We start from the raw sequence: 27,488 nt of genomic DNA, 5'->3' as shown, positions 1-27,488 counted from the left end.
TGAATTTAACGCCCGTGCTGAGAAATACAAAGCTTTTAATTAGGTGCACGCGTTGTTTTAAAACTAGTGTTCGCGTATGGATCACTTCTCGTTAGACGCTAACGGGTTAAGGGATAAACCCTTAAATAAATTGTATAATCCATTCTAGGAAGCCCTTTGCCCTAAGGATGTTTTTTTTTTTTTTTTTTTTATATCCATTGTATTATACTACGTACAATACTGCGCATGCAGTCTTGGGCTATGGCGCTATATTTATATATTATAAATCCTTTCTAGGCAGCTTAATATGTACTAGTAGCTATGTCCTAGTAGTTTATAAACCCTAAATTAGGAGTTTATAGTTTCCTAGTAAAACACTAAGATACTACAACTACTAGGGAATGAGGAAAATGGTAAGAAAAACCTATTAAGAAATCCTAACCCCTGTCCCTGTCCTTTTGCAATTTATTTCTAATCCTTTTGCTCTCTAATATCATTTTAAGAGCCTAGTAGGAGTTACCTCCTTCTAGAATCCTATCTGTTTTTATTCTTCCATAGAATCTTCTTCGCGTACTAGTTTAGCAGCTTTAAGAGTCTCGCAGTCTTTACTATTAGCAAAGTATTTTTCTTTACAATTAATGCAAAGAGGGGTGGTATGCTGGCAAGGCTTGCCTGTTATTATACAGGTAGAACAGGAATGGTCTTTAGATAAATGTGCAGCCGCACAGTATCTGCAGGCCCTAGTAGAGCACCTGTCTCCTATATGGCCAAATTTTTGGCAGCTTGTACACTGCGTAGTAGGAGAGACTTCGAGGTATTTTACTACCTTGGTAGCTGTACCTGCAATTAATATCTCTTTTTACTTAAGGATTTCTTGTCTTTTTTCTTCGTTCTCTATAGTAAAAACTATAGAGCCAAATCTGGTCTGTGGATTGTGTCTTTTTTCACTAGATAAGATCCATCTAGGTAGTCCTTGTATCCTTATAGGATTAAAGGTTTCGATTTCTTCCTTTAGGAGCTTAGAGCCCCCTTCTCCTAGGAAAGGTAGGGTAGGAACCCCGTGGGCTATAATTTAAACCCATGGTTCTAGTTTTTGTTCTCTTTAAAAGGTAAAGCAGTTATGCCAGATCTCCTTATATTTAACTAGGAAATCTGCATTATACTCTTCTATAGTCGTAAGGAGAATATTTCGTTTTCCTTTAGTTCTAGCTATAGACGCTAGTACTGGCTTTTTTACTTGCAGTTTTGATGCAAATAGTTAATTGACTTTGTTTCGTATAGAGAATGTGTCTAGAAATTGGTCCTTTTCGTCTATAATTAGGACTAGCTTCCTTTCTTATAGCTGCTTTTTCTTACTTCTAGTAGAGGTAGAGCTAGAGCTAGGCGTGCTACTAGTTACCCTACTAGAAGAAGGAGGGGTAGTCGATAATGAGGAAGGTAGGGAGGATAAAGAAGGGAGGTCCTTCTTTAGCCTCTCTGCGTAAGTTTCTTTAATAGGAGCCACCTCCTTACGGAGAGCTCTTACTTCTTCTACTAGTCCTTTTAGGACATCGTTTGTCTTCTCTTTTTCTTTTTTTCTTTCTTCTTCTTCTTCTTCTTCTTGTGTAAAGGGATTTTCTCCTAATAGGATACTTCGTGTATAGTACACTAGCTGTTTAACTTGTTCTTTTATTTCTTCTCTTTCTTCTTCTTCTTCTTCTTCTTCTAGCCCTTTATAGGCCTGGGTTAGGCTTTCTAAAGCGAAGCTTAGATGTTGTTTTGGAGAAAAGGAATAGATGGGTATATCATCCGTACTATCCGTAGTAGTTATTGGTTTTGTTGTCTTTTTTGCAGGTTTTTGGTTTTCTTTTTCAGGAGAAGACTAAGGATGTCCTCTTTTTTCTCCTGTCCTAACTAGGCCAGGAGAAGGAGAAGGGGGAGAAAAAGTAGATGTAGAATCCTCATCACTTATTTCTATAGGAGGTTTTTTTTTTGACCCTATTAGGCCCTTCGGCATTTTGTATCTTTAGGGGGGTTTTCCTTAGTTTTTACTATCTTATTACCCTTTCTCCTTACTAATCCTACCCTATTAAGCTACTTTCTGGGGGGATTAGGCTAAAAAAGGTAGGTAGAAAATCTAAGCCTCTATATTTTCGTGGTTTGGTAATTTGGTTTTGGTGTTCCTGTCGTGCCTCGCTTTATAAGCTAGGGGACCACCCCCTAAGAAGAATTTTCTGTTGGGGGAAAGGGGGTGAAAACGACAAATAAATCCACCTCTAGCTCGCTAGGCAGTCGGCCCTAAGGATGTATAGGAGCGCTTATGGGGGGTACGTTTTATAAGGCACTACTAATATCTAAGCTAAGCATTAATACTACGAGAAGTCCCCTTCGCATCGCCTATGCAGATTTAAATGTGGTAGCGAGTAGGCGTAAGTGGCTACATAGTATTAAGCGGTTCTTTCTTACCCCTATTTAACTTTATAGTAGTAGGGGCGTGTTCCTCGGCCGTGTCTGCTATATATGTCCGCTATTACCCTTTCTAAGATCTTGCTAAGGGTATTTTCTAAGGAAATAGGGCGGTAGCTTCCTAGGATTAAGTAATTTGCTTTACCTTTTTTTTATAGGATAACCGTCGTTATAGATCTTCCGGAGTCGCGGGTAGTAGGCCTATAGCAAAGTATGCTCTAGCTATATCTGCAAGCTAAAGTGCTATAAGTGGTCCACAGGACTTTAAGGCCTTATTTAGAATTCCATCTAGTCCTAGTACTATATTATTTAAAAGGCGGCTAATAGTTCTAGCCATTTCCTCTGTTATTATATCGCTGTCGACCTATAGCAAAGTCACCGGTGTTTTTACCTTATAATATTACTAAGGTCTGCTAGAGCTAGTTAGGGGAAGAACCTTTCTATAAAGATCTTTACCTATTTTGCTATAGCCTAAAGGCCCTTATTATAGGGGAGGCTTAGGTTAAAAGTATACTTATTTATAAACCGTCTCTAGTTATTCCTTACTTCTTTTTTTAGGGTATTTTTTAACTAGTTTCTTATGTCTTTATATTATCTCTTATCTTTAAGGTTATAGCTGCTTATATATTTCCTTCTTACTCGTTATTAGCTAGTAATAAGAACCGCGTATTATGCGGACTATACGTATCGCGTATAGGGGCCCAGTTTTAAGACCAGGCAGTGCTCTTTTAGCCTATTTTTAATTGCTGCCTAGATCCTTTTTAGTCTTTAGTTAATTTCCTCCGGGGTAGCTAATAAGCCTTACTTATTTAGTATTAGGTGGATTTCTTCTAGGTCTTAAAGTTATTATTTAACTATATTAAGGAAGCTGTTTATCTTAAGCTTCCTTATTACATATCTTTTACTATTTAGTTACGCCTTAATATCTAGATCTAGCTATATCTAGATAGGGATATAGTCTATAGTAAGTACCTATTTCTCTTTAAGGTTGCACCTTTTAAGTCTCTAGTATAGGCCTTTGTCTATAAATATAAGGTTAATTATACTTCTAGCAGTGCCTTATTGCCATATAATTGCTCCTAGGGGGGTGGCCAGCTTAAGGCCCTAGATATTTATAGCTCTTAGTAGGCACTCTGCCTATTATTTAGCAGCAATATAGATACCCCCCTACTACGGGTAGTAGAGGTTTATATCTCCTAATAGAATAGACTCTATACCTTTAGTTTTTAGTAAGCTTATTATTAATATAATATTCTCTATTTATGGGACCCCTTTAACCCTTAGGTTATATACATTAATAATTTATACCGGTCCCCTATATATCTAGATTATTATAACTACAATATCTAGGTTAACTGCCTACTATAATTATAAGGATAGGCTAATAGCCTTACTAATTATAAAGCATACGTATATAGCTGCTTTTGGTTTGTATAGAAGCTAGTATCCTTAGGGGTAGTATATTAATTATATGTAGGTATTATAATACGGCTTTTATATAGCAAGAATATAATATTTCTCTAGGTCTAAACTGTCTAGTAGGGGCCTTGTAAGGCGGTGGTTTGTATTGCCGTAGTTATACTATATAATAGATAGGTAGCGGACCCCCAGTAAGGGTCCTTCGTCTCTCCTTTATTCCTTACTTCTTCTATTTTCACTTTCTTTAAAATATTTAGAACTTCTATCTTTTATATCTACACCCTAGTCGCTACTTATTTTATATAGAGCTTTCTATTCCTATATTTTATGTTCCTACTAGCACTTCTAAGTCTAAATCTATTATTAACTCCGGTTCTTCCCCTAATCTTACTAATCGGCTATATACCCTTTATAGGTTGGCTGCGAATATTATATTTGCCGCGTTAAGTCTAATTCTTAATTGTCCTAGTCTTAAGCTTACTATAGCTGTCTATAAGGGTCTTCCTATAGGGCGTCCTCTCCCTTATATCCCCTATGACCCTTAAGTCCCTATTTAGTCTAGTAATATCGCGCGGCGTCACTTCTGGCCTATTAAGGCTTGGGATAGCTAGCCTAGCCCCCTAGTGTTAAAGGTAGGAAATAATAGGAAGGCACTAACGTCCCCCTAGCTTATCGCCTATTGTTTCCATTCGTATAACCTAGCGTGCAGTTATTCCCGTAGCTGTTAAGCCCTTACCTTTTATCTTCTATATTTAATACAGTCTTCTCTCTCCTACGCCTTATATATACTTTGGTAGCAGTTTACGCATTTTATTTAGTCTTAATTTAAGCAGTGTCTTATATTGTAGGGGCCTATATAGTAGCCGCAGCACACCTATACTACGCATATGGTTTAGGTGTGTCCCCATTATACGCAGCGATAGCATTATTTTAGGCGTAATCTATAGTTATAGAGCCTTATGTTATATATAAGGCTATTTATAATTATTTCTTTTTAGATAAAGAGTTTTTGCATTTCTAGCGTGTATGCGCTAATAATAAGGGAGCTATACGTTTATCTGGTATCTCCCTAGTAAGTCTTTAGTGGCCCTTATATCCTCTTATTATTCTTATTATATACTTAGTTTATATTTTCCTATTAAAGCTATTAAATTTAGGTAATCTTAAGACCTAGTATAAGGCGTTCCGTTTATTTTACTATTTTATATATAGTTACTATATTATCCGCCTAGTATTCCTTTTCTACCCTAAGGCTTATAGAAACCACTAGGACTTTAACTAGGTAATCTTTACGGAGCACCTTTATGCTAATACGTTTACCTAGCCTATCCCCTACCCTTACGGCTCGCTCCTTTACCTATTAGTCCCTTAGGGTAACTCTAATATCTCCACTCCTAAGGTGTTAGACTATAATAGCATTATAGACCTCTTTATAAATCTTTATAAGAACTTCTATTTCTAATTATCCCCTAAGCCCCTCTACTTTTTCTATATTTAGTTATATTATAATTATATACCCAGTTATTATCTTAAGGGAGGTAGGTTTCCTATGCTATAAAAGCGCAGCTATAGCGGCCTAGGTGCGGTTTGCCGGTTAGAAGGGTTTTTATTTATTTTTAATTTTGCTTAGCCGTTAAAGGATTTAATTAAGGGTTTGCTAAAGGGGCGCCTAAGGTTTACTAGACTAACGGAGCCATTCTACTAGCTGTATTAGTTTGTTATAGCTAATAGTTACTTCCCCGCAATTATAGATACTAGACACGCCTAATAGGCTTTATATTTTATTAGATGCCTTCTTAATAGAGGAGTTTCCGCTTTATAGTATGGTATTTACCTATTCTTATTATGGAGGGCCATTACTAGGCGTGGTTCTGGCGGTCGCGCGCAAGTACGAACCACCGTTGTTTAACGTATACCTCCCCTGCAATGCATGCATCTTAGGGGAATTCTCTAGGTGATTTTCGGGGTTCTTTTAGTTGGATTTAGTCTTTTTAGGCCGGGTGCAGCAAGAGCTCCTCTCTCTCTTTATCTATAATTATTATTACTAACTATAGATATATAATATAGGGGATCTAGTTTTACTATTAACTAAGAATCTTAAATAGAAAAGGCTAAATAAGAAGCTTATAGCACGCTTCATTGAACCTTTTAGTATAGTAAACCTAATTAGAAAGTAAGTATACCGGCTATATATACTTACGTCTTACTATATCTATCCTATATTTTATATTAGCTTACTAAAGCTATATAAATAATATAAGGGCGCTACTGGAGACCTATTACTAGGGCCTATTAAGCTAGATAATTAAAAGGACTAAAAGGACTAGTATAAGGTAGAAGAAATATATAGAAGGAAAGGATATAACTAGATCCTATAGTACCTAGTTAAGTAAAAAGGCTAGCTAGAAGAATATAACTAATAGGTCCTAGTAGAGGATATTAATAAGAACGTAAAGGAGATATATAATAGTTACTTTACCCTAAGGGGCAAATAGAAGAGAAAATAGGTGGGAGAACTAAAATAATTAAGTTATAACTAGAATTATGCTTTACTAGTAGGGAAAAAACGGAATAATAGTGGAGTAATAGTAGTACGCTGATAGAAATATAGATAATCTATAGTTTTACTAACTCCTTTCTTTCCTCCTCTCCTTCCTCTTTCTCTTCCTTTTCTTCCTCCTTATCCTCCTTCTCTCCCTCCTCCTTATTATCCTTACCCTTATTCTCCTCCTTATCCCTTATAATAGGAGGCATATTAGCCTATAAGTACTATTAGTATACGCTATACTAGTAAAATACCTGCGTTATAATACGTACTAAAACACGAATTATATTAAGAATTCCTTTAAGGGTATAACGGATAGCCTATAATTCCTACACTTAGAGTAAAGGAAGGTCTTCGCTCTTTAGGCGCTAGCAAAGACCGTGCTTAGCGCTAGTATATACTAAGGCCTTAATATCCTTTATAAAGGACTTCTAGGTAGTAGTAATATAAGTATTAAGGTTAGCTATATCCCTACTAGTAACCTAATAGCGCTTAGCCCTATTAATAAGGGCGAGTAGCTTATTTAGGCGGCTATAGAAGGCCTTAGGGACCTAGTCTTGTTAGCTATTAGAACCTAAACTAACGTATATAGACTTACTACTTAGCATGACTTATTTAGTTATTAGCAGTAACCGTAATTACGGTTAGCCTACTTGCCGTAAGTAGCCCGCCTAGCGGCAGCTACGCGCTTAGCGTAGAGAAGGTAAATTAGTTTAAGTAAGGCTAGGGGAGCACCTTATAAATAATTTAGAAGGATTAGCGACAGCTATAAGCTAGTATAGAAAATACTTATAAAAGGCTCGCTAGTAGGCAAACCGCCGGCATTACGCTTACGATTTATAATTAATTAGAAGTTATAAAGAAGGCAAGTTATAGGTTAAAGAAATTAAATAAAAATAAAAAGGGAAATTTAGTATTCTACCTTAGGGGGACTTCTACCTTTATAGGTCTTTATAGGGCCCTAGCGTTCTATTACCCTATTATTATATTATCTAATTGTCTAATATTATATTATACTACACATTTATTATTTAGCGAAGGATAATAATAACACTCCTATTATATAATAGCGCCGGCTAAGGACAGCCGCTTAAGAAGGGGGGGTAATTATTAGGCTATAGAGACGTACTTGCCGTAACTAGCTTAGCGCAGGCGAGGTATAGGCAAGGCGCCTATAAAACGTAGTTGCCCCGCACCTAAGAATAGTAGAATTCAGTTTAATAGTTCTACTTTATTAAGAACTAGATACCTATTGTATTCCGCTACTGTTATTACGTTGCTATATACCCTTAAGGCCTTAGCGTCCTAACATTAAATCTAATTTAAGAGTTTTTTTAGAGAGCTAAAAGCTTTTATTTAGTAGGAGTAGTTTTCTTAAGTAAAGTACCCTAAAAGCATTAACTATAGCTTTAAAGCCTTTCTTCTTTAGAGTATAAATAAGATTATTAGCTAGAGCGAGAGCGTAAAAGAGTATTTCCGACCTAGTAGGTATAATTAGTACGGTTTTTAGTATAAGGGAAGATTAATTTTTAGTAGTTAAAAGGCTTTAATATCTTATATATAGGGTATATTTATTATTATTAAGGCGCTAGCAGTAATATAGATACCCTATATTTTACTAGTTAAGATTATTTATATCTTAAAAAACCTTTATATAGGGCGTCTCTACCACTATAAGGGCGCTAGTAGTAATAGAGATACCCTATATTCTGCTAATTGTCTATATTTTAAAAACTTCCTTTAAGCTAAATCTAACGTTTATTTACCTATATTTTTAACCCCTTTTATAGCCGCCTTATAACACCTAATTTAATACTAGCCTATATAAGTTCTTTAATAGGAGCTTTAAGTCCTATCTTAAATTGTAAACAATTTTGTATACTGCCTTAAAGTTAGCCTTTTAGTTAAAATTACTAAATATACTCTACTTCTAATACGTAAAAAACTCCTTCAGATCCTTTGCGTGATTAATACTTTATAGGCGGCGTATTAGTAATATAGGTAAAAATAATAACGTTAATTAGCTTACTAGTATAGAAGTTTACTAATTTAGTACTAGGCTTATAAAGCTAATGTAAAAGTAATTTATAACCCCTAGAGTACTAGTAGTAGAGCTCTTACTAAAGGTTAATTAATATACCCTTCTACTATTATTTCCTCCCCTTACTACTCTTTTAGTAAGCCGCGTAGTAAGCTAATAAGGTAAGTTTTAAATATTTATAATGCCTTACTAAATACTAGTTACCTATTCTCTTAAGTCCTTATCTATTAATTTAACGTCTATCTGGCTAAGAATATAGCACTAATTAATATTTAGGTAGTGTTTACTATAACACTAATATTTAGTAAACTTAACCTATAATCCTATTAAATTAGTAGTGTTACTAGTAGGAGGTATATAAAGTGTTAAGCTCCACTCTAAAATCTATAAGGATATTAAAACTTTACTATAGAGTTAATTAAGTATTAATAAATAAGAACCAACTCTAGAATAAGAGGCCCCTAATTAATTTGCAGTTAGGGTATATATAATTAAGAGGTTAATAGTAAGAGCCTTAATCACGCCGCTTTTATTAATATGCTTCGCCTATAATATAAGCTAGGTATTTATCTAATACTACTAAGCTATAACCTTAATCCCTATTAAGCATTAATTTTAGCCTTAATTGGCTAGAGCTTAATATAAATACCTTACTTTTAATAATATAGCTCTCTCTTATAAATAGAAAAGACTTAGAGTTTCTAAAGATTATAAAGCTAAAGGCTTATACTAATAAGAGTTTTAGTAAAAAGCGAATCCTTTAAACATTAAATTACTATATTATAATTATAAGTAATAAACACGCCGCTACTTCTTCTCTCTATAGTATTAATCTTACTCTTAAAACGTAGACAAGGCAGCGGCACAATTAGCTTATCCTTATACTTACTTATTAAGCGAGCCCTTAAGGATAAGTAAGAGGCTAATGGTAAGCGAGTAATTGGAAAAGTATAATCTTAAGGAGTATAAGCCTAAGGAGAACGTGCGTAAGAAGTAAGAACTTCCTAAGAGGGCGTAGTCTAATATTGTAGTGTTAATACTAGCGGCTCCTATGTTAAATATAATGACTTATAAGATCTTAACTAAGGTAATCTACTAAACTAACTTTAGTAGTATATGGCTACGATTGGCATTGGCGGGCAGAGGAGACTTGCATAGGCCGAGGAAACTGTTCAGCGGCAAAATGGCCACAGGCCGTAAAACGTCTGCATGACGGCTTGCCATTCTCACTTTTCACTATGTTACCTTCCCGTTTCGCCCTGGTGGCCGGTGCTTGCACTCGGGAACACGTTCGAAAATTCCTGGATTCGTACCCAGCGGCACAAAGACATAGCCTCTCAGTGCCAATCAATCCAACTGCAGGTCTGAACGTGGAATTCAGTGATGGTAATAACTATATAATCATAATCAGCCATGCGATTGCGATTATCACGTAATCACCAGAGCTGATTATGATTACGATTATATAGTTATACTAATTACCTATTTTGGTAGTTAGGAACAAATTTTTGGTGTAGTAAAAAGCTCTACAGGACTCACCTAGATCTTCCTACCCCACCAAAATTTCGTAATAGCTTTTCAGTGTTAAGGTAGGCTCCTAAGCTCCCTCATATTCCTTATCTACTACCTGGTTATTACCAATATTATTATCCTGCGGGTTAAACTCGCGCGAATCGCGATCACTAAGTGTTAACTAGTAGTGTCTTCCTCTAGAAGTCGCTTTTGAACAGCAGTTAGGTTACGGGTGTCAGCTGGGAGGGGCATGGCTTGGGAAGTAGGTGGCGAAGGTAAGGTAGATCAACGGTGGATAAATGGTAAGGGAGGTGTATCACGACGCGTTATGTACGCCAGCCCTTCTGCAAGCCCGCACAGACGTATATTGTATGCATTTTGATTGGTTTAGAGTCGTGCACGGGATCTGGTGCACCTCTCGCGATAATCGCGATAATCGCCAAGATCTAGTTCTCAAGCCTAGAGGCAACATGCGTAGTATTGTACGTAGTATAATATAATAGATATCAAATATAAAATATAAAATAGACTATAGTCTAGTATTAGGTGCCTTGGGGTTTATATAGTGCTATATTCCCTAAAGTATCTACCTTCTTCGTCTTTCCTAGCTTTAGTTAAAAGAAAGCTAATTATAGCTTTTATAATATCTATCCTCAGGGGCTTTAAGAGAAAAGGAATAGCTTCCTTTACAGATTCCAGTATAGTATTTTCCTTTATTTTTATTATATTGCCAATTAAAGGTCGGCTTCTCAACCTCCCGGTATTACGGTATTTATAATTCTAGGGCGGGGAGCTTACACACAGCTGTGCAGTAAGTCTAGACTTGAGTTCTAGTGTATATGAAGATTTGAAATCTCAGCCTGTGTTGATAGGCTAAATTCTATAGAAACGATTCTATATGAGGTGCTAGGAGAATGTGGAAAGAATAGGTTTAGAAGAGAGTGAAGCCTCTCTCTGCCTTCCCCAATGCCTCAACCCGAATCCCCAGTTTCTCCATCTCCACTGCATCAAGAACGCTCCTTCCATCAAATACCAACTTTGGTTTCTTCATATGGTACGATATCCGTGCCCACTCAAGATGTTCTTCTATATTGAAGCCGGGAAATGAGTGCGCGCACTCGGGACAGTCTAAAGGGCATGGAGGCTCCGGAAGATATTGGTCATTTGATAAATTGAAGAAGCGGTCCGCACGGTCAGCCATTATTGTAGAGGTCGACGACGTTAGATCTATTGAAGACTGAGGCCGTTTAGTGTTACCGTGATCCGCTGTTGATTCCATACGGAAATTATCCCAGTCTGTGATAATCAATATGGCGTCTACGTCGAGACAAGCCTGGTAGGGATCTGTGTACACGCTCAGAGAGTCGTGGTTTCCCAGACGGTCAAGCTCACTATTAATCGCTGCTACGCTGCAACATGGATCGAATATTGCAATCTCTGCAGGCCTTTCCTCGAGCAGTACCTTGATAATATCTATAGCCACTGATTCGCGCGTATCGCCTGTATTCTTCTTAAATGCAAACCCGAGCAGAGTAATTTTCTTGCGGATCAAGGTTCCATTTAATCGTGAGATGACTTTCCGGGCAAATCGGTTGCGCTGGAGGTCGTTGATGAGTAGCACCTGGTTCCAATAATCTCCAACTTCATGCAAACCCAAGGATCTAGCTAGATATACGAGACTCCCAATATCTTTTCTGAAGCATGAGCCTCCAAAGCCCAGTCCAGCTTTCAAAAACTGGGATCCGATGCGGGGATCTAGGCCAATCGACTTAGCCACCTCGTGAACGTCCGCACCGGTGCTCTCGCAGATTGCACTGATAGAGTTGATGCTGCTGATCCTTTGCGCTAGCATAGCATTGGCTACGAGTTTGGAGAGCTCAGAAGACCAAACGTGAGTGCCAAGGATCTTCGAGCGATCGACCCATGTTGTATAGATCTTTGCCAGAGCTGCAGCAGCGCGACGACCGGGGACTGTGTTGGACGAACCAATAATGACGCGATCTGGACGCAACAAGTTTTCGACTGCCGTTCCTTCGGACAAAAATTCCGGATTAGAAAGCACTTGAAAACGCGCTCGTGGTCTGTAGGTATCGAGCTGGAAAGAAACCATCAGCGTGCAAGCAGGAGATCACTGATCACGAGACCCGTTCTGAGGAAATGAGACGAGGAAGTCAGAGCATAACGCACAATGTCTTGGACTAGCTTTGCGGTCCTGCACGGTACTGTGCTCTTCTCAACTAAAATTGCCCCAGTCTTGGCATTGACGGCAATCTCCTTAACCACGATTTCCACGGCTGTCATGTCGGTGGCACACCCGGCGCCTACCCCCGTTGTCTTTGTCGGGGTATTAACGCAAATGAATATCATGTCCGCTTCAGCTATACTCTTTGATGATGCGGTAGTAAAAGTAAGATTGGGCTCCCTCGCTGGTATTGAGATTTTCGAGCTCCGAGCTCCGATCCTCTGCGCCAGAGATGATTTAACAGCCCCAACAGAGCAAGCCTTAGAGCCATCTCTCGCGAGGCGGACGATGTTGTCTAATTCCGGTTCACTTATTGGAAGATGTGCTGAGTTCCACCGTCGAATTCGAAACTCATCGCGATCGATAACAGTAACGCGGAGAAAGGGATTCTTCAACGCAATGACTGCAGCAGTAGGCACTCCTTGGAAATGACGCCCAGTCAGAAAGACCTTGTTGTTAGGAGCGTTTGGTACTTTCATATGATACTAATACAGAAGTGGAGACGTCTGGCGAACTACTTACCAACATAACCGGCTCCGATGAAACATATGTTCTTGATGACTACCCCTGTTGCAGTCGTCGGATCAAGTATGTCCGGCAGATTTTTTCGTCTGACCTGACTGAATGATGTATCATCAGATGAAAGTAGGTCCGATAAGCTGGTAAATCGTGTTTCAATAGCAGAATCGGAATAAGAAGCATTGAATAGTGGGCTCCCGTCGGGTGATGTACGACCAACCGAAAGATCTGCCCCGCTATCCTCTGAAGTATTTGCGCTTGAGCTGGTCACATCCATATTTGCGTACATGGATGTAGCCTGGTAAAGTTGCCGCCGGAGGTTTTGGAACGATGAGTCGGAAATGTGGAAGGACAAAATGTTCGGCAGCGGCCATGACGAGAATTTGAAGTAAGATGCAAATACGATAAGGAAGGTCCGAAGGCGAATATGACCACGGTTCCAGAACCAGCTTGTCGCGCGCTTGCCTGTCTTTATTTTCGAAGGATGGGTGCAGAATACCGAGTGTGAAGCGCGAAAGCAAGCACGCGGTTAGTAACCCGAGGTACACAATGCGTTGAAAGTTGTCACGCGTATTATCAATGGCCATCACCATTTTCTGGAGTCGCGCAGGAAAGGTCGAGTGCGAACGTTGAAACGCAGCACGAGGTGGATTGGTGAGATGTTGGAGACCCTGAAGATGTCATGCGTCGTACGCGAAGACAACCAATCGTCCAACAGCAGGAACACGTGGGGTGGAGACCAAAGAGAAACACCAACCCCAACAACGATCATGGGCGAAACTCTTGTATTTGTCTCGAAACAGAATGCCGCGTGATACTGATAGAGTTCCAGCTTATCTGTGAAGATAAAAATGAACATTGGGTCCGATTTCGGCCTGTTCGACCTTTAAACAATATTAATAACCTATTGTTAGTGCATTTTTATTCAACTGCAACCAGATGGCATCCCCAACCCCGCCCTCTCCCCGGCCAAAAGCAGCAAAACCCTCAGAGATTGTGTTTCCGGCCGAGCTGAAGGGGAAGCGTATACTTCTCGCCACCGAATCGCTTGGGCCTGTCAACGGAGTGAGCAGAACAACTCGGAGTCTTATTCACTATCTCAGAGAGAATGGCGCGCATGTTGCAATCGTTGCGCCGAAGTTTAAGGGTCGGGGGTTGAATCCAAACTCTAGCAATGATCCAGAAGTGCGAGTCTCTGGGTACCCGTTGCCCTACAACCCAGACTTAACGGTAGCATATCCTTTGCGACTCGATAGAATCTATGAGAAGTCCTTTCAGCCTGATATTATATATCTCGCAAGTCCTGCTTCTGTAGGGTTCCAGTTCCTGCTCCAGATTCGCCAACTTGCCTCGCCGCCGAGAGTACTCCTAAATTTCCAGACAGACCTTTCCGCCTACAGCGAAATTATCTTCCCGAGGCCTATGGACTACTTCGCTATCTGGCTGCTGCGTGCTGTCCAAGGGTTCTTGTTCAATCATAAGGCGGTGTATACCATCTTCTACCCATCTTCCGGAGTTCGTGACTACCTCAAGAAGGCTGGTGCTCCGAGTAACAAGCTGGTCCATTTAGGCCGTGGCGTTGACACAAGTTCATTCGACCCATCTTGTCGGGATGAAGACCATCGCAAGGGGATCGCGCCTAATGGAGAGTTGATCCTGGCTTGTGTAGGACGATTAGCGCCTGAAAAGGGCTTCAAGTATCTTGCGCAGGTAGCGCGTAAGCTAGAAGAAAAGAATCTGAGTTTCAAGCTCTTGATCGTAGGCGGAAACAAGAACCCGGCTGTTGAAGAGGAGGTCCGAGGATTCTTTCGGGAGCTTGGTGACAGGGTGGTATTCACCGGATTCCTGGAAGGCAAGTTACTCGCTCGGGCGTATGCCTCAGCCGACATCTTTGTTCACTGTTCTATCACGGAGACTTTCGGTTTAGTCGTGCTGGAAGCTATGGCCTGTGGGCTCCCAGTCGTTGCTCGAGATTGTGGCGGGCCTTCGGAAATTGTCGTGGATCAGAAGTCGGGATACTTGATACCACCCGATGACCTTGATGGCTTCGTTAGCTGTGTGGAAATTTTGTTACACGACGCTAGCCTACGAGAGGAGTTAGCGCAGACGGCGAGACAAATTGCGTGCGACACAACTTGGAAGAAGGTCAATAATAAGGTGGCAATGCAGCTTGCGGATGCATTGAACACTCCAGCTCCGCCTAGAAAGCATACCCCGATTCGGAATTGGATTTCATCGCATTTAGTTACGTTCGTATCCTCGGCGGTTGTCATGCTACGGCTGAATGCGGCGGTCGGTCTCATATGTTTCATGTGGATAATTGCAGTCCTGCCTTTGTTGATACATGGAAATAGCATATTTCCTAGCAACTGGCTCCGATTCTTCACCTTCCCGACGTTCCGTTCTTTAGGCAACATTATTTCCCGTTGGTTGAAACTCAAGGCTCGCTGAAGCCGCCCACTAGATGCATTTGCGAATAGCTTGCTGTACGATCTGGAGAACGGCTGGGAAAGAGAACCCATTTGAGGATTCCTAATCTGATAGATTGAGTTCTTTGGTGGTGGTCGTAATAGCCTGAAGAATTTTCTGGAGTTGTTGGATCTCCTTTTCACTGGCAGATTTTTCCTGGACGATAATTGCTGCAGAATGATACCAGTCTACGCCTGCTTTATCCACCAGTAGTTTGATATTAGATGCGCGGACTCCTCCGCCTAGAATAAATGTGATTTTACCGCCTAATTGCTGGTGGAGTTTTGCGACTGTTTCAGAGCCGGTAACAGCGTTTGATTGACCTCCGGACGTAAGAATGGAAGTAAAACCGCAGCGGGTAATTTCTTGAGCTGCTCCATATATGTCTCGAGTTTGATCAAACGCGCGATGGAAAGTACATGGGAGAGGTGCAGCCAGTTCCACTAGCTTCTGATTTCTCGGGACATCAACGCAGTTCTCTGGGTTTAGGATGCCAAATACAAATCCATTAACAACGGGTCTGAAGGCCACAATATCAGTCTTCATTTGATCGAACTCATCCTCGGAGTACACAAAGTCTCCGCCACGAGGTCTAACCATGACATAAACCGGAATGTCGATTTGCTTTCGAATAGCATTAAGTGCGTCGAAGTCCGGAGTGATTCCACCCGCACGGTAATTGGCACAGAACTCGATTCGGTCGGCGCCTGCTTTTTGTGCCGTCAAGGCGGAGGCTGAATCAAAGCAAGCAATTTCCAGCATTGAAGCGGTGAGAGTCCTAAGGGATTTGATTTAAGAACGAGGGCTGTCAACGATGCAGAATGGAAATGGAAGTGTCGGGGGAGCCGAAGAATGTAACGGAATGCTTGAGTAATTTACATCACGAAGCGGTACTCCATATACCAACGCTAGAATGATGGATGTCGCGTGTGTCAGGACTATCTCAAACCTCCATCTACTCAATGTGGTTTTCATCGGGACCAATCTCACCTCACAGAGAGCAGAGGAGATAATGTTCGCAGTGCATAAGTGATTAAATACTCTTGCCCAGTCGCGTTTTCTCCGCATTTTCCTTCTGATTAATGCGGCTTTCCCGCGAGCCATAGGCTAAACTTTCATTGAGAATAGTATGACCGTTTACATCTTTTATGGTTTTCGAAGAAATTTGATAAAACCAACATCCCGATTTTGCCTAGTCCTAGGTCAGAACCATGATCTTGCCGCCCGCCGTGTTTTCCTCCATAGTCCGATGAGCCTCGACAATCTCATCAAGTTTGAACACTTTTCCAATTTGTATCTTCAACTTCCCTTCCACAATCTGCTGTACTAACTCGTTCAGGGGTATATTCATGAACTCCCCAGGGCCTCCAGAATATGAAGTCAAGTAAACAGCTGTTGGAACGCTTCCCATAGGACCGAAGTTCTCAAACGCTCACTTGTTCCCGACAATCCCGTCAGCTACCGCATAGATTGAGCCAAGCACATGCCAAGGCAATACCAAGAACATGAAATTGCTTCGACGCAGGGTAACCTGGCTATATAAGAACTTTTTTTACCAACCCTAACCATAACTTCGCTCCTCTTTTAATCTAGATTCGGATAATAAGAACACTAGCGACGACGACGCGTACGCTGCCCCGAAGGATATCAAGGCGATTGAGGTAGAAGATAAGGGAGATTCCATCCTAGACTAAGCGATTTAGGCTCTATTTAGTAAACTTAATCGAATCTTCCTCTTACCTAAACACCGACCCGTTGCCATGACTTACTATTTATAGTATATTTTAATCTGGGGCTGCATTGGAGTCCCGGAGCTCCACCAGCTTTTTGGCGTCAAATCCACTCCACTCCAACCCAACAAGACCACTGGGCTTGCTCACCGCTTATATTTCGACGATTGTGACGTTGAGACTGTAATTTTTTATAATCTCATGAATTCGCTACCGCCGAGGTAGTCAGAAAATCTATCAGCAGCAATAGCTGAGAGGGCCGATTTCCTCAAAAAGCTAGTGAGAGAGCTTCCGGATTATTGGTTCTGCCCACACTGTCTAGTTCTGCATTCCCGCTTCAGGATGGCGACCTCGCAAAGTTGGAACACAATCAGAATGGTTCCTGGCTGGGACGTACGGTTCAATCTCTTGCCCATAGCTAACCAAACCTTCAGCTACTCCTTAGCCTGGTACCACATATCTCTGGCCATGACAGGAGAATCAAAGCGTCTTCCGCTGTGCTTGAATACTCTGAATGGCTCCGGCACATACCGATCCGTCGAATATTCCATATCCCCACGCATCTACGAGGGCAGTGAATTTCTCCTTAAATGATGCTACCAAATCCACCTCGACGACCGAGAGCTCCTACAACTACACATGTGGAAGCCCCACCGTCCGAAGTGGCAAATGGGTGAAGTGCTCTCGCGGCGCGGCTTCTCTCGCCTCTGTAAGCACGTCTACCATAGCCCGATCCGTCACAACAGAAGAACCAACCATACAGGAAGCCCGCATCACCGGTCTGCAACTTGTTCAAGCTGCTAACTGAGCGTCGACTGCCGCTAGCGACACATCGTACGCGAGGTAAACCCCTAGGACATAGCTACTAGTACATGTTAAGCTGCCCAGAAAGGATTCATGTATGTAGAACTGTAACGCCATAGCCTAGAGGCTGTATGCGCGGTATTGTACGTAGTATAATACAATGGATATTAAAAAAAATTCGTACGCGAAGAGGGTCCTTGCGAGAACTGCAACGAGATCAGGCGTTGTCTACCCGACTAAGTTTAACCTTAACTTCATCCATATCCTAGCACAGTCGACGGAAGTTATCATCGAAGTCCGGCAGAATCTGGGGCCTGGGATTGTGACGCCCGACACATTGAGGTGGGAGAGTATAACGGGCCCAGCCAGTGATGGCAATAACTATATAACCATAATCAGTCCCATGATTCCGATTATTATATAATCAAAGAAAGTGATTCTGATTTGGTTATATAGTTATATTGATTACGTCTTTTAGGCACGGGCCTCCACGTGATGTTATCTACACGTGAGTTATCGCGTGTAGATAACATACTTGCCCCAGAGCTTACCCAGAGCTCCCCCCTACCTCTCCCTCTTTTTATTTCCGCTATTTCCGCAGTTGATTATATAGTTATATCTACGTAACATAATCAGCAGGTGCGATTATGATTAGGTTGGTTATGTTCCTATATAATACAACATAATCCTAACTAACTCAGTGTGGCTTTCCATACATGGATTAGGCTGCAATCCATTATCGATATGGACTTGTCCATACCTCTCCATATCCATACGCTAGTCCATACTCCTTAGAATTGTGATACATACGTCTATCCGTTTAATTTCCGCACAGACCTTATAATAAAAGGGGCATATATTATTAACTTAGTTGCTAGGTTAACAGGAGTCGCGCTATGCATAGGGCAGATTACGGTTCTGGTAGAATTCGGCAGAATTTAGCAGACTTGGCAGAATTCGGCAGATATTGTAGTCTTGTAGATATTGCAGATATTATAGATATTACGGATATTACGGATATTGCAGATATTGCGGATATTGCGGATATTAGAAAGTCTATTTAAGTTATTATCTTAAGTTTTTTGTCTAAAATACTACTTCGTTTCTAATGCTTTAAACACTTTACTCTTTTAAGGTTTTCGGCTCCTATCTGCGCCCTTTCCTATGATACCGTACGACGTCCCCCTAAAAAGACTCGCTCTGGTTTATTGCTTATAGCTAGAATTAAGAGAATATTAATTGCTATATACAATAACCTTGGCCAACGTTTTCTCTATTAATCTTAACACTATTATTTAAGGGCTGACATCTTACCAATATTGTACGGTTCCCCATTATAATAGTCTTAGAACTTATCCTAGCTTTGCGGTTAAGTATACTTCCCTAACTTTTAAGTAATTTAATTAAATACATTAAGCTCCTGCTTCTAAGGTTGTTTTTTTTTATACGATAAAGAAATTAGGGGAGAAGGAGCCTTTTCCTAGTAGTACTTCTAAAGTCCTTTAACCTTTTTTAATATAGGCTTTACCCATTTTGGCTTCTAGTTAGCCTTAATATACTTTATATAACGGTTTGGATAAAAAATAAGGGCTATAGCGTAAAAGGGTAAATTGTCTATTTTGCTATAGTACTTATTAAAGGTTTCCCACCCCTTTTTAATCCAAGAGCTAAACTCCTTATTAGAAGCATATTTAGACTACTATATAATATTACTATCGTCTAATCTAGTAGGAAGTTTACTTATAAGTGCGGCTTTAAAGTACTAGACAAGAATATCTATAGTAAAGAGTATACTATTAATTATTATAGAATCTCCTTAAGTCTTTAGGATTACTTGGTGGAACGGTTAAAGAAATTCCTTAGTTGTATAAAGCCATTCCTAGTCCTCTAGGAAAAGATAATCTGCCTAAAGTATAGCAAAGTGGTTCTTAGTATAGGTATTAATAGCTCCTACCTTTTAATCGGCTATAGCTAGCATTTAAAACCAGCTATTCTATCTCGTACGGTTATTAAGTGGAATTATTCTCTCTATAAGATCCTTAAACTCCTTTATATAACTAGCAGAACTGCGGATATATATAATAATATTATAAAGCTTGCCAAATAGTCCTATAACCCAAAAGGTTACCTATTTCTCCTCTTTATCTCCTACCTCCCCTTTTCCTTCCTATTTGTTGTACAACTTAAGTTATTTTATTTTAATTTAACTGTAAAATAGGAAGGCTTATACGGCTAAGTTAATAATATGGCCGGTATAGCAGATCCGCCAATATATAAAATCCTATTTAATCTCCTCCTCTTCTAAGAGATAGGCTTCTACTTTATAACAAAGGGTATTATTTAAACTAGTATTATTATAAATAATAGACCTAAGCTTTTATATAATACCGTAGTCCTTAAGGACTAGGAGAAGAGTAGCAAATTGCTCATTTTTACTATAATTTGCTACCGTACAAAGGGCAAGGAGGGCCTTTAATTGCTTCTTCTAGCCCTAATTAACAAAGTAGGCGCAGATCCCTAGAAGAAGGAGCCTATTTAGGGAGATCTAGATATTAAGCAACAGATAAATACTTAATATTACCAACTAAAGTTTCTTTTATACGATATCTTTATAAGCTTACTAGGATAGTTTAATCTTTTTTATAATTTAAGAGTGTGCTATTATAAGAAAGTTAGACGATTCTGGATTAAGAACTTAGTAAAAAGTATAAAATTCAGGCCATTTAATAATATGGAATAGAATATTTTGTATAACAATTAATAAGACTAAAGCCTTATTAATTATATCCTAATCTAGTCGTTTTTAAAAGACTTAGGTATCTATTTCTGTTATTTAACCTAAAGACTCTACTTTAATATATAGTTGCTAAAGTTTTTTAAGTATCTCTAATTATATTAGGCTAGTATCTTTTTTAACCTAAAGTAGATGTTTTGAATTAAGATGCTTTTAAAAATTACTAGTAACTAGGCTACTATATAGCAATTCTTGTGGATAGTGAATGTAGTAGAGAATACAATTTTGACCTAAATATTCTGGCTCCGTGCCAAGCGCCGTACAAGCATAGGCCTATGTTGCAACGGCTGTTCGGGCCCTTATTAGGCGAGTTAAGGCCAAATTAACGGTAGTTAAAGGCGTAAAAAGAGATGATTCTGCTTTAGAATCCATATTTGTACGATAGGGTAAAGGGAAGGTAAGAGCTGAGAATTTTTCTAGCGGTGAGGAAGTATGGATAATATTTGTAATCCATATCGATAAGATCCATATCGATAATGGATCGATAAGATGGACGATAAGAGAATGGAAAGCCAGCCTGTAAATTAAACTAACTAACTGATTATTGCCATCACTGGGCCCAGCAGAGCAAGAGACTTATCCGTGTGAACCAGGCCGCATCTGGCGCACTTATGAGAGATCCTGGTTTCCAGGTGGGGGGTATTACGATTATGGGATTCCTTTTCATAATGTTCGTTCACTCAGGGGGGGAAGCAGAAGATTCGGCCTCGTACTATCCCTCACACCGAACCCACACTGCGATTCATTCCCATAGATGATCCCGCCAATGCTAGGCTCATTTAGCGGGTGAGAAATTTGTGCCTAGTTTTATAAGGCCAAACTTTCTGACAAGCTTCCTGCCACATATTTTCCAACACAAACCGAGACTGATGCAACATGTGAAAAGTGCGGCTTCAGTCTGCACGAGCTAGTGGTATAAATTCAATGAGGTAATGATAAATTCAACGCGAAATTCTGTTTAGAAGACATAGAACTGGTAGCTAAAGAAATAGTCCTCCTTAAAAACTTTCCATCATTCAGTGACTTCCGATACACACAACAAAAGACCCTTATATCCCATCAAAGCGCCTCGCTCTTTTCCTAGTCACATCAGTACGCTTCCCTAAGATATTCTGCCATTATATATATCGTGACTCAGCACACCTGCGACTCCGTTTGACTCTGCAGAGCAGCCAAGAATAACTTAATAAGCTTTATTAATAAGTGTTAGTTGGGGATACCATTAATTCTAGACATATCATATACGATTAGTTAATGACTCACTAGTGACGTGTATGCTGTGTTATCACCGCCCCTTTCAAAAATTTCCCGCTTCTCATTAAGATCATCCATAGAAGAGTACACTAGATGCCCCACCTCTTGATCGGCCCTGAGCTCATCGAGAAATCTTTTAGCTTCTGGACTTGTCCCAACCCGTGAAATAAGGAATACAACAGCTGATTTCCTGTAGCCGCGAAGACCAAGACGAATCTTACAGTCTCGGATAGTGTCTCGCAAGCTCTCACGCGGTTCGTTATAAGGCTATAACATACCGTAAGTATTTGCATCTAGGGAAATGGGGCTGTAGCTCATGTCGTTCTTACCTCACCATCGGTGATAATCACAACGATCACAGGCTTCCTGAGCGTCTTCTCTCTCACCTTCCTAAGTATCATTGGCTTCACAATTTTGTCCTTGAGGATCGTTCCTAGTTTTGTATCGCCTACGCACTGAATCCTGGCAAATTTCTCTTCGATGTCGCTTACTCTGGTCAAATTATCAAACTCACTGTTTCTGTCATTGTCATAGTTAAGGAACCGTATCGATATCCCATCCTCGCTCAGGACTGTCGCAAAGGTCGCCACACGCTTTAGCGTTTCTTCCAGTGCTAGCATGCGATCCTCTTGCTCCATTGATCCGCTATTGTCTGGCCACTAAGATTCAGCCAGCATCTAAAAGCGAAGACGGACTCTGAAAGACTGCACAGAGGCGCTTTACCGCATAGAATAACAAAATCATAGAGTGCAAGCTTGGCCAGTCCTGTAGTCAGTTCCGGTGACAAGTGGAACTTGTCCGTGACCGCCTGCGCCTGATCTGCGGCCCTCTTGGCCAGCTTCTTCACACGCTCGTCTTTCGGAGGGTAGAAGTTGGCCAGATTCTCTTCGATGAAGTCGCCTAGATAAGCAGAGTATTCTTCTGCGGTTTGTGGCTGCTCTGGGACGCTGGGCTCTGGCTTCGGTTTGGGGGAATTGGCTACGCCGAGCTGTTGTACCAGCATATGCGGGAGCTGATCGGCCAGCCGGATTGCGAATTCATCAGCTATTGCGTGCACAGCTTTTGCAACAGTGGTACAGTCCCTATTAGCGAGACTTTTGTTGATATGGCTTTTGAGCACATTGTTCAGGAGCCCGGGAGACGTAAGGTTGGCCGCAAGATGAGACGTTAGCTCATTGACGAGCTGGTTCGAAGCGTCCTGGCTCGGAATATTCTGACTCGGAATGTCCTGGCTTTGATGCGTAGGCTCGTAGAAGTTGGAGGCGAAGAGTGGTATAGACAAATTTAGAGTCAAGTTGCCGTACGCCCGCTGCTGTTCCATAACTGGCAATGTATCAATAGAAGTACAATTAATCAACTCTTAGCCTAGGAGCTAGAATATATTATCTCCTTCATTACGAACGAGGTTTTCGCTTGCCACCTGGCGGGCTCTTACTGGAGAAATTAGTACTCGAATCGAAGCGACAGCGCCAAAGCCAATTACGGCCGTTGTTGAAGCACCTTACTTCGTAGTATATGCCCTATATATTCACATAGAAGTGTATAGATACCACAGATACACTCGGCTTGTTTCAAAGTATTGAACCGAAGCCATAATCAGGGATTTTTCCAAGGCTTCTATTAAAGCTCTATTAAACACTATCTACAATAGCTTGTGGCTTCTATCATTTCTATAAATTTAAAATAGAATAACCCATAAGGCTTTCATTGGTTTCAATTGACGTCTAACTGATTAACCCCTGCTCATGAATACGAGACAAGAATTGCTACGCCAACAAGTTTATTTTATATAATTTATCAGCCGCTTATTTTTTAAACCATCTAGAGAATATATCCAAATCCCTTATTATCGATCTTGGTGACATCATGCATCCCCAACTCAATCGCTTCCCTTTCTTCCTCTTCCGTTAACCTCTGCCCCCGCGCACCCTCCCGATCCCGCTTCTTATTGAACGAGTACATATAGATATATAGAATCACGACCATAGCAAGCTTAACACAGTACCCCACGAGCATCCTACGCCACCATCAGCACCTCCTCGCAAAACCCGAAGTCGAGAGAATATACGCACGCAATATAAGCCGAATGATACCTCGGCGCCTCACTACTCTTAAACGCCTGCGGTCCAATAATATTCCCAACACAATACTCCGTAAACAGCGCGGCACCCGTCAACTGCTTCTTCGTATACCCCGCAACGCTGCTGCTCACCATGGTCAAGCTTATGCTGAAGCCGAGGGCCTGGAAGAAGCACAGCCACAGCGCGACCAGGCGGCCCCACTTGTTAGGGTCCGGCGGGCTAACCAGCAGGCCCGCGCCGAGGATGCAGATGGCGTTGGCGACCGTCATCATGATGCAGCGGCTGTTGCGCGGCCACCGCGTGCAGATGTAGCCGCCGGCCGGCAGCGACAGGAATTGCATGGCGCCGCCGGGGATTTGCAGGCATTGCGTCCCGAGGGTCGAGAAGCCGAAGGAGCCGACGATTATGGAGGTGAACTGGGTGCTGTTAGATGGAGCTTCTGGTTTTCATTGCATGCGGAGTGCTGGGGAGAAGGGGCAGCGAGGACCTGGAGGGCTTTGCTGCTTACGCTTGTCAGAGCATAGTTTGGGATTTGGGCGCCCACGGCCGTGGTGAACAGGATCCAGGTCTTTAGATCTTGCACTGTCTGCCATGCCTGGTATTTCTTAAAGTGGTTGTTTTTTACTCCTTGCCGGTTTCTGGTTACGCGATCTACGGCTACAGATCGCTCTCTTTCGTTCAAGAATTTGGCGGTGAATGGCAAACCGGGGAGCACGATTAGAGATACTATACCCCAAGCTATAGAACACGCGCCAAAAATAATGAAAACATATTTCTATCTCGTAAAGCCGGTTATAATGTGACCCACGGCGCACCCAATGAGGCTGGTGAAAGATTAAGTTAGTTATCTGCTTAACTTAGCTGAATTGGCGGTTGTGGATATACTAACCATCCAAACATTGCTGCTACACCGTTTGTGCAATAGTACGCTGCCAGTCGTAATGGTTGCTCCGCGGAGGTGTACCACATACTCATGATTAGTACAAATCCAGGGTATACGGTAGCCTCGAGTGCTCCGAACAGGAATCTTTTAACTGCCATTCCGGCAAAGCTGTGGCAGGCTGGCGTGGTGATCGAGATAATACCNCATGCTAGAACAAGATTAGTAGAATTTGGAAAATATGTGAGTAGACAGGCAATTAACACCAAGTGTTGTAAATCCTAAAAATGTTGCAATTAGTAGTCGTTGTAGTAGATAACCGGCTGGGTATTGTGATATCAAATATCCAAAGTAGAAGATAGAACCTAGCAGTCTATAAGCAATTCAATCTGCACATCCACAACAAAGTCAGGCTACCTAGCCAAGAGTAGCCCTGTCCGTGCAAGTTTGTGCCCTTTTGTAGCCCATAAACGCTCGCATAGTTGATACTATTCTTGTCAAGGTACTGATGGAGGTATGTATCAATCTTCCGGAGTACCTTTTTTGCTTCTTCCGGATCGATTTCTACACCCTGGTTCCTCTTGTACACATCATAGCTGTCGTCGAGATATGATGACGATGCGGCTGCAGATACTGGAGGAGAATGGTGGATAACTTCTGGGTCGATGTCGAGTGAGCCTTTAGTCGCCATATTGGAGCATCACAGGACGTCTTCAATGGAAAGTTGCGGCTGAGGCTTCGCGAAGGGTTGAAAGAGTGGATCTTATAACATAAAATGTAAAGTGAGATTTCCGAGCTTTCCAGGACTACACAACATTTTGTAGCTCCAACAAGCACCTCGACGAAGTCATCATAGGCTTCGTACATCCCGCGACTCAACCAATGCCGGCAGATACCGGTGGGGAATATTCTCCAGTACGAGCACACAGTTTCCCATGCTGTCATGGCGGAGGGGTCAGCCGATAAAGAGCCGTCCGCATGCTGAAAGACGCTAACGGTTGTCCATTCCCGGGTACTCATCACAGCAATGAGCGTGATTATCGGCGTTCCACAGAGGTGGGGGTTGGTGTTGTGCCTGTTCGTCCTGTCAGGATCTTGTCTGGGCTGGATCACGAATTCGACGCCAACTAAAAACGGACTTGATCAGCGTGAACGCTGTAATGCTCGTGCCATTATGCGCAGGGAACTACTCGCTTATAAGGTGAGCATTTATGCTGTGGTTATAACTGAAGGTGAAAAAGCGAGCTGCTTCTTTTGATATTTTGCTAGCTTCAAGATGTCAGCTCAGAAGCTATGTGTGCTGAGGCGGAGCGATGCGGTTATGAATCATGAACTATTTGCATTAAGTCTTTTGTTAATCTCTTCTAGAGGAACATGGCACATTCGGAAGTAATAGAAACCCAGCAAGCATTTCTATATAGAATACCAATTGGCATGGAGGTCGACGAGAAACTTGCCATGTTGCGATATTCGCACAGACCATCCGGTATAAAACCCATGGTCCAAGCTCGGCTGCTCGACAAGCAAGCCTCAACTCAACCCTCCAATTCGCCTCTGATTGCCTCAAAAAATTCGTCGTCAAGCTTTCTACGCCTTTCACGATTCCTACAATGAATGCCGATCAATACAGTGGCGAGAAGATGCAACGCCTACGTTTCGAAGCTGGATTCCCTAGTCAAATGTCACCAATGACGACAGATGACCTCACTACGGTTTTTTTTTCAACAAAATATAAACATACCCAATTAAGTCTGCTAAAGGACAGCACCCAGTACTCCTGCGGCCCATAAGTCTCCCAGCCTTTTTCCCAGCTGCCTAGAAAGCTCCTCGAAGCCAACAGTCCTAATCCCAGCTATCCCCACAGCATTTCCCTCGCAGCCTCATCCCCGCCTCAGCAGGAGAAACCTATAACCGCCTACCCTCAGCACCGAGCTCAAGCAGCAAAACCAATAAGGCAGCCCGAGTCTTGGCTCCAAGCTCGAGCCCGCCGCCATGTGGACGTAGCTCGGGTTCTGGACCGACACGACAAGAATACAGGGCCACGGGTTGCTGAAGGACAAGGCGGTGCTGATCACGGGCGGCGACTCGGGCATTAGCCGCTCGGTCGCGGTGCTGATGGCGCGGGAGGGCGCGGATATCTCGATTGTGTATTTGCCCAAGGTGGAGGATGCGCAGGATACAAAGAAGATGGTTGAGAAGGTGGGGCGGAGGGCGTATTTGATGGCGTTGGATCTGCGGGAGAGCGAGAATTGCAGGAGGGTGGTGGAGGAGCACATGAAGGCGTTTGGGAAGCTGAGCGTGTTGGTTAATAACAGTGAGTTCGGGGCTGGTGTGTGGGGTTGGACTTGCTGATTTGTGACCCCTTCTAGGTGCGATGCAGGAGATCTGCAATGATATCAGAGATATCAACCTCAATGTGGTGGGGAAAACGTACCGCATGGACATATTGTCGATGTTCGCTATGTGCAAGTTCGCCCTCCCGCACATGAAGCGCGGCGCGTCTATCATCAACTCCTGCCCTGTCGCCGCGCGTATAGATAATCCGCAGCTGGTTGACTACCCGTCTACAAAGGTCGCTATTGTGACGTTCACGCGGTCGCTGGCTCAGCAGGCCCCGAATGGGATTACATTAATGCTGTTGCGCCCGGCATAATGTGAGTTTTCGATATCCCGTTAACCTATGCCACGCACTCCTTTCCCCTTGGTTGTTCTCCACATTAGAGAGCCTACTTATTCCCCTTCCGTAAGCTTGTTCTGATGTTTCTTAGGTGGAC

General features: G+C 41.8%; 8 protein-coding genes across 8 annotated transcripts; 2 read left to right on the top strand and 6 right to left on the bottom strand.

Annotated features, from left to right (window-relative positions):
• Window positions 1-523: 523 nt before the first annotated feature.
• K441DRAFT_720636 (uncharacterized protein) lies at window positions 524-832 on the bottom strand (the record flags this gene model as incomplete). The annotated part of the gene is made up of 1 exon (XM_067654046.1): window positions 524-832. A coding segment is annotated over one exon (309 nt), but the record flags the coding sequence as incomplete, so codon positions are not given.
• A 9,939-nt stretch (window positions 833-10,771) lies between these two features.
• K441DRAFT_660056 (nucleotide sugar dehydrogenase) lies at window positions 10,772-12,951 on the bottom strand. Its single transcript, XM_067648636.1, has 2 exons — window positions 12,129-12,951; window positions 10,772-12,036 (listed from the first exon to the last, which is right to left on the bottom strand). Exons 1-2 carry the CDS (start codon window positions 12,660-12,662, stop codon window positions 10,873-10,875), a joined length of 1,698 nt encoding a protein of 565 aa, XP_067503751.1. The 5' UTR covers window positions 12,663-12,951; the 3' UTR covers window positions 10,772-10,872.
• Window positions 12,952-13,384: 433 nt separating this feature from the next.
• Window positions 13,385-15,578, top strand: K441DRAFT_705622 (glycosyltransferase family 4 protein; the record flags this gene model as incomplete). Its single annotated transcript, XM_067653610.1, has 3 exons — window positions 13,385-13,429; window positions 13,696-15,067; window positions 15,167-15,578. The coding sequence occupies 3 exons, from the start codon at window positions 13,385-13,387 to the stop codon at window positions 15,226-15,228; spliced, it is 1,479 nt and encodes a 492-aa protein (XP_067503750.1). The 3' UTR covers window positions 15,229-15,578.
• On the bottom strand, window positions 15,235-15,933 carry K441DRAFT_561243 (uncharacterized protein; the record flags this gene model as incomplete). The annotated part of the gene is made up of 1 exon (XM_067643528.1): window positions 15,235-15,933. One exon carries the CDS (start codon window positions 15,931-15,933, stop codon window positions 15,235-15,237), a length of 699 nt encoding a protein of 232 aa, XP_067503749.1.
• A 3,312-nt stretch (window positions 15,934-19,245) lies between these two features.
• K441DRAFT_561832 (uncharacterized protein) lies at window positions 19,246-19,398 on the bottom strand (the record flags this gene model as incomplete). The annotated part of the gene is made up of 1 exon (XM_067643546.1): window positions 19,246-19,398. A coding segment is annotated over one exon (153 nt), but the record flags the coding sequence as incomplete, so codon positions are not given.
• Window positions 19,399-21,750: 2,352 nt separating this feature from the next.
• K441DRAFT_720629 (uncharacterized protein) lies at window positions 21,751-22,403 on the bottom strand (the record flags this gene model as incomplete). Its single annotated transcript, XM_067654045.1, has 2 exons — window positions 21,751-22,020; window positions 22,083-22,403. Coding segments are annotated over 2 exons (591 nt in total), but the record flags the coding sequence as incomplete, so codon positions are not given.
• A 1,171-nt stretch (window positions 22,404-23,574) lies between these two features.
• On the bottom strand, window positions 23,575-25,405 carry K441DRAFT_687200 (MFS general substrate transporter; the record flags this gene model as incomplete). The annotated part of the gene is made up of 7 exons (XM_067652070.1): window positions 23,575-23,770; window positions 23,826-24,250; window positions 24,343-24,609; window positions 24,643-24,658; window positions 24,724-24,925; window positions 24,981-25,079; window positions 25,132-25,405. The coding sequence occupies 7 exons, from the start codon at window positions 25,403-25,405 to the stop codon at window positions 23,575-23,577; spliced, it is 1,479 nt and encodes a 492-aa protein (XP_067503746.1).
• A 1,056-nt stretch (window positions 25,406-26,461) lies between these two features.
• Window positions 26,462-27,419, top strand: K441DRAFT_115287 (NAD(P)-binding protein). The gene is made up of 2 exons (XM_067639985.1): window positions 26,462-27,028; window positions 27,084-27,419. The coding sequence occupies exons 1-2, from the start codon at window positions 26,830-26,832 to the stop codon at window positions 27,365-27,367; spliced, it is 483 nt and encodes a 160-aa protein (XP_067503745.1). The 5' UTR covers window positions 26,462-26,829; the 3' UTR covers window positions 27,368-27,419.
• Window positions 27,420-27,488: the final 69 nt, after the last annotated feature.

Source organism: Cenococcum geophilum (assembly GCF_001692895.1).
Source record: "Cenococcum geophilum 1.58 unplaced genomic scaffold K441scaffold_22, whole genome shotgun sequence".
NCBI classification, from domain to species: Eukaryota; Fungi; Ascomycota; class Dothideomycetes; order Gloniales; family Gloniaceae; genus Cenococcum; species Cenococcum geophilum.
The sequence above is the reverse complement of the archived record's forward strand: the minus strand, read 5'-3'. Positions and strand labels throughout refer to the sequence as shown.

Excerpts from the sequence above, each read along its gene's own strand:
- K441DRAFT_660056 (XM_067648636.1), bottom strand. The coding sequence starts at position 12,662 with ATGAAAGTACCAAACGCTCCTAACAACAAGGTCTTTCTGACTGGGCGT. Across the intron at positions 12,037-12,128 it reads CAAAGCTAGTCCAAGACATT|CTCGATACCTACAGACCACG; the intron begins GTGCGTTATGCT and ends GTTTCTTTCCAG.
- K441DRAFT_115287 (XM_067639985.1), top strand. The coding sequence starts at position 26,830 with ATGGCGCGGGAGGGCGCGGATATCTCGATTGTGTATTTGCCCAAGGTG. Across the intron at positions 27,029-27,083 it reads GAGCGTGTTGGTTAATAACA|GTGCGATGCAGGAGATCTGC; the intron begins GTGAGTTCGGGG and ends GACCCCTTCTAG.